We start from the raw sequence: 6,009 nt of genomic DNA on the forward strand, positions 1-6,009 counted from the left end.
GAGCAAATTTTTTTTCGCGCAATTTTTTTTGAATATTTTTAAGTATGGAAGAGGAATCACATCACCACGAGGAAGAAGAGGAGCAATATGTGGAAGATGATGGGGATGTTAGTACATTTTCTATAAACAATATAATAATCTATTAGCAAATGTTGTGAAATACTCCGTTCCACATCCAAAATGATCGACGGTTTTTAAATTAAAATTTTACATCACCAACTTTTTATTGCGTCGTTGCGGAAATTCAATGGTTTTAACACCCTTCGTAAATAAATATTTGAGCTACTTTAACTCGTTAAAAATTAAAAATCGATACATTTTTACTTTTGGCCACACTTTTTAGATGCTCCATTTTCCCAATTAGTTTGTCGACTTTCGAAAGTTGCTAATAAATGCTATAAATGCAGCGACGTACATATGTATGTATGCAAACATTTGCTTTTATTTGGTGTGACTAGAAAACAACACGTCACCGAATCGCCAGAAATCCACAAAAGGCTAAGCTGGCGCCAAAGTGGGGTATTCACAGCACCATTTTAGAGAATAGCGCACCTCACAATGACGTCATATGCAGCAATCGTATACTGAATAACGATATTTTATCTGATTTGATATTCTTTAGATTTCGCAAAGATCGTTTGTATACTTACACACATCTGTTTTTTGTTTGTGGCATCAGCTGAGATCAAACTAAACGACTTACATACATACGTAAAATTTACAAGAAATTTGTATTCATAGTTTTTTATCGCCGATTATCTCATTTAAAATTTGACGTGTATATTTATGCATGTTAAATTAAACTATTCAAGTGATTGTCAATAATTTACTATTGTAGCGTTTTCTACAGAAATTTTGTGTAATGGATTTTATTTTATAAAAATGGAAATATTAACGTTACAAAATATGTTTATTTTTTATTGTTTTTGGTTTAAGCAGTGATGTGTGATAAACTATTCTAATTTTTCTTTATATTTTATTTTCTTTATTATTATTTTTGTTTTATTTTATTATTTTATTTATATCTCTTTTTTAATTTTTATTTCTTTATATTCTATTTTATTTTTTTCTTATATTTTTACTTTGTTACTTTTTTGTGCATTATTTTAAAATTATGATTTTGCTTTTTTCCTTTATTAATTTAAAGAAAATTTTATCAAGCATAATTTCATATTTTCACTTGAGTTTTTTGCGGTTTCGGCACTTTATTTTTTATTAAAGATTATTTGCACATATTTGCATTTAGTTTGTTCCGAGAAATTTATTTCATTTTTGTTTCTTCATTTGTGTGTACTTAGTGATAACTGAATAATTGTGAAATATAATATTAAAGAACATAATTAAAAAGTGTTCAAATATAAGCATTAAGACCAGATCATTGAATTGCTTATGAATTTCGTTATTAATACGAAATCTTTTATTTACTTCCAAACACTTACAGGAGTACACAGGCCCCGGTGAACAAGAGATTGAGAAGCCTTCGAAGGAGGAATTCAAGGTTGCCAAATGGATGAAGGCAAACGTCAAATCAAAGAAAACGAAATTCCTCAGCCACAATGTGCAGTATTTCATATCGAATAAGGCGCTAGATGCCTTGCTAAAGTCGAAATTTGCACAGGGAGATGACGCGCTCTTCACCACACGTGAACAGGCTATCGAATTTTTGGACGTTATGTTGGAGCATAAATTTTTCCATCGCGCCAAAAAAGTGCCTGTCTCGTTAGAGGAGATGCGCGGCAGTGGGGCGGCTACAGGTAGCAAAACAACGAAAAACAAAAGTGATGAAAAAGAGCCACATCACAAGAAGAAGGAGAAGGATGAGAAGAAAGATACCGAGGCTGAAGCCGAAGCCAGCGGTGCCAATGGTATAGGTGATGGCAATATAAGTGCTGGTGCCGGCAGTGGTGGTGGCGGTGCCGCAGAGAAGAAAGAAAAGCGCAAGCGAAAAATACGCTTGGACATGCATCATGAACAGGTTTTCGTTGATGGTTCAGAGCCGTACATTTGGATTTATGACCCCATACCGATACACTACTGGATTTACGGTTTAATCTTATTGCTGGGCGCCATACTGATCTGTTTGTTCCCACTATGGCCACCACTATTGCGTAAAGGTGTCTACTATTTGTCTGTGGCGGCGGCTGGATTCCTCGTACTCATATTGACTTTGACAGTTATACGACTGATTGTTTTCACACTCGTATGGCTGGTGACTTATGGCAAATTGCATTTCTGGCTGCTGCCTAACTTAACGGAAGACGTGGGTTTCTTTGCATCTTTTTGGCCGCTCTACGAAGTGAGTAGCCGTACTAATTTTACTAAAATATGCACATATAGTTAAAACCTATATATATTTTTACATTTATAACAAACACAGAGCAACTATGTTGCTGAGGAAGAAAAGTCGAAGTCCTCGGAGAAACGCAACAAATCCAAATCAAAGAAGAAAGAGAAGGACAGCGATGCAGAAGAAGACACGGCACCCGAAGCGATACCACTGGAAGCGGAGAAGATCGAAGAGGTGAAGGAACATGACGCGGATATTGAGTTACGCCGCCGTAAGGTCGCTGGCGATAGCACTGCGTCTGCCGAAGAGGCCGCGAGTAGCAGTGCTGCAGGTGGCGTTGACAGCAGCGAAGCGACCGCTGAGTCAGACGTTAAAGGGTGAGCTGTAGCCTTTTTTGGCAGCATTTTGGGTTTGTGCGCAACAGTTTTGGTGTTGAGTGTATGCAGTTAAAGTGCGCTTTCGATATTTCATTTAATGTAATTTATTTATGTAAAACAAGCTCTCTATATAACGACTATCTATTTGTCATTAATTTAATTATTTCGATATTGATAGCATATATTTTTAATTATACTTATTTTTTGCATGTCTTTCAATCGTTAAATTCTGCTTTAATACATATACATTTTATTTTTGGCATATTTCATTTCAATTTTATTATCTAACCGAATACATTTATAAATTATTACTAAATTTTTTATAATAATATATAATAAATAAAATAATAATTTATGTAATTCATTAATTATAATTGAACTAATGGTATTGGTTGTGGAGAATTAAGGAATTCAAGGTTTATTTATAATTATATATCTTCTGCTTGGCTTATTGCTTGCAATAAATTGGTGATTAATTGATATTAAAAATAATAAATTAAGCAAAAATGTCCAAATTTACAGACGGACCAAAGAACTTTAACATGCTTATTTGTGCGAAATCTCTTAGCTTTCATTATTTGAAATCAGATGTATAGCGTTTTTTGCAACAACCAGGATTGCAAATTTTTTGATTCTAATATTTTTGGATAAAAAATTATAGGCAATTTTTGTTTCGGGATTAAAAAATTCAAATTTTAATTCTGATTTTGATTGATAATTAAAATTTTAATGTGAGTTGATGTGAATTTTTTTATTTTTAAGTTAAGAATAATTAAATAAATTAAATTTTCTGTCAACTTAGAAAATTATCAATTTAATTTTTTTAATTAAATTAAATAAGGAACATTTTAATGTTGATTGCAAAATATTTGAAATTTTTATCGGGATTAAAAAAAATATTTTTTCTGATTTTGAGAGGGAAAAATTATAATTTAAAATTTTAATTGAAGCTTGTCGAATTGTTTTGTTAGTTACTTAAATTTATAAGTTAAAAATAACTAAATAAATTTTGAATCTCAAACATTTTGGAAAATTTTCAATTTAAATATTTTTAATTAATTAAAAAGATAAATTTTTCAATTCTTATTTAAGACGTTTCAAATTTAAATTTTTTAATTATAAAAATTAAAATTTTTGTTTTTATACCTTTTTAAATCTTGAGGAAATATTTTCAACTTAGAAATTTTAGTAACAAATAAAAAATATTTATTTCAAATTACAAGCTGGAATGAAAAGAGAAAATATTTGCATATTTATAACCTATTTCTAACCGAAAAACTATAATAAAATTAACTAAATATAAATAAGATAAATAATGTTGATATTTTATTAAAAATAAGCTTTCCTTTTCGTAATTCAAATTTTATATATATTTTTTTTCTTTATTTTTAACCATAAGCTTGGAAATAATTATTTTTATGTTTTTAATTTTGATATTTGGGATTAAAAATTTGTTTTTATCTTTTTAGTTCAAAGTTTTTGGGTTATAGTTTTTTTCACATTCTTGCATTTGCGTTTATTTATTTATTTTTAATTTTTTAATTTAATTAAAAAATTTTGGATAAAATATCATTTTCTTAATTAAAAAATTTTGGATAAAATATTTTTTAATTTTGTATTTGGGTTTAAAAATTATATTTCATTAAGATTTTCGATATTAAATAAAAATAATTAAATTCAGTAATTATTTTTATGCTTTATTTGCAACCCTGTTTACAACCAAGTGCCTACAACGCTAATAAGAATTTTTATCAGACCCAATAGCAACCGTCAGTCAGTTAGACTTTTTTATAATTGAAAAAACTAATATGCAATGTTTTTAAATTAGTCAAATTATACTTGTTATCCAACTTTACATAACATATTTATTGTTTTAATAAGTTCCGTAATAAAAAGTCACATGCTTTGCTCCATAAAAAATCGTTTTAATTGGCTCATAAGCTCGTCTAATTTTATTCATGCGAAAAATTCACACATATGCTCTAGCAGTATATGAAATATATTTTTATTTTGTGAATTTAGTATTCATAAAGCTCGTTTATGTTTAAAAATTTCAACCATTGGTTTTTATTAATATTTACAATAATTTACATCAACGATTTTATTTATCTTCATCAACATTACAAAAGGTTTTTGATTTTGTAGTTTTGAAAATCCATTTTCATAGAATTTATTTTCTTAATCAACATTACAAAATGTTTGATTTTATTTATTAAAAGAGTATCAGCAAAGTTTAAGCTCAAAAAAGTTGGTTGTGTTTCATTGACATTTAGCTGTGTAAAATCGAACATATTAAATTTCTCATACTAATTTCATGCTTCAGTAGAAACTCAGACTACATTTTGCATGGTGTTTTAAAAATAAGTTCGAAAATTTATTGATTCAGTTGTTTTAGTCCGCAGCATTGCATCGCACATACTCTTAACACACAATAACAGCTCAAAATATCGCTATCGACTATTTATTATGTATTTAAGTAAAGTATTACTGCTTTTACTATATTCTTTCTTATTTACTTTTTTATTTCCATTATAATAACATAAATTTTTAAATTCAAATACGACCATTAAATAATTTATTGTCCATTACAACTAGTTATGAACTACTGTATATATTTTCCACACATTTATTTATTTATTATTTAATATTTTTTTCCGCTCATCGCTTTTTAAACACGCCATTAACATTAAAATTTCATAACGCTGCCGCCAGAAGCCAATTTACTGCTTTTTAAACGACATACAAATCCATAGATACATACATGTACATAGACACACAAATTTATACATCAAATAACAGTAAAGTTGCCTTTATATTCCAGCTCGCACACTCCATCTGAATCAGATTCGGAAATCTCCGCCAAGGATCAGTTCGAGATCATCAGTTCGAGCGAAGTGCATAATGTTAATTAATGAAAACAATATATACATACAAATTTAATGCAATTTACATTTTTACAAATAGACAAAAAATATACACTATTAAGCTGATTAAAAAATATACATACATATATTAATTGAATTATTTTTCGTTTTGTGACAAATGCAGGCACTGAAATAGCAAAAATATATGAAAATATGAGATTTCATTAAGAATTATATTTATAAAAAACAAAAATAAATAATATGCATACACAAATGAAATTTCCGACGCAAATAGCATTAATATCTAGCATACGAAAAAATAGGTGAATTCAAAATGCAGCTAAAACGCAATAGTTCCATTGTGTAAGAAATAATAATTTTAAATGCCATTTGACTTCAAAACGCTAAACGAGAAAGTGAATGTAGTAATATTTTTGAGTTGAGCTGTTTAACATTTGCTAAAAAAATTTATCGAATTTTT

At 28.6% G+C, this 6,009-nt stretch overlaps 1 protein-coding gene across 2 annotated transcripts in view; it reads left to right on the top strand.

Annotated features, from left to right (window-relative positions):
- Positions 1 to 6,009, top strand: part of LOC108967923 (translocation protein SEC62) — a 9,614-nt gene extending 3,605 nt beyond the window's left edge. The window contains exons 1-4 of one of the 2 annotated variants that reach the window (XM_018931615.1): positions 7 to 107; positions 1,442 to 2,296; positions 2,378 to 2,664; positions 5,486 to 6,009. In XM_018931615.1, coding sequence (XP_018787160.1) covers positions 45 to 107; positions 1,442 to 2,296; positions 2,378 to 2,664; positions 5,486 to 5,576 — 1,296 coding nt within the window. In that variant the 5' untranslated portion in view covers positions 7 to 44 and the 3' untranslated portion in view covers positions 5,577 to 6,009. Of the gene's footprint in view, positions 1 to 6; positions 108 to 1,441; positions 2,297 to 2,377; positions 2,665 to 5,485 lie in introns of those variants that run through there. The other variant, XM_018931616.1, reaches the window with a different exon arrangement.

This window comes from Bactrocera latifrons, unplaced genomic scaffold (assembly GCF_001853355.1).
Source record: "Bactrocera latifrons isolate USDA-ARS-PBARC rearing strain unplaced genomic scaffold, ASM185335v1 scaffold_2, whole genome shotgun sequence".
Taxonomy (NCBI): domain Eukaryota; kingdom Metazoa; phylum Arthropoda; class Insecta; order Diptera; family Tephritidae; genus Bactrocera; species Bactrocera latifrons.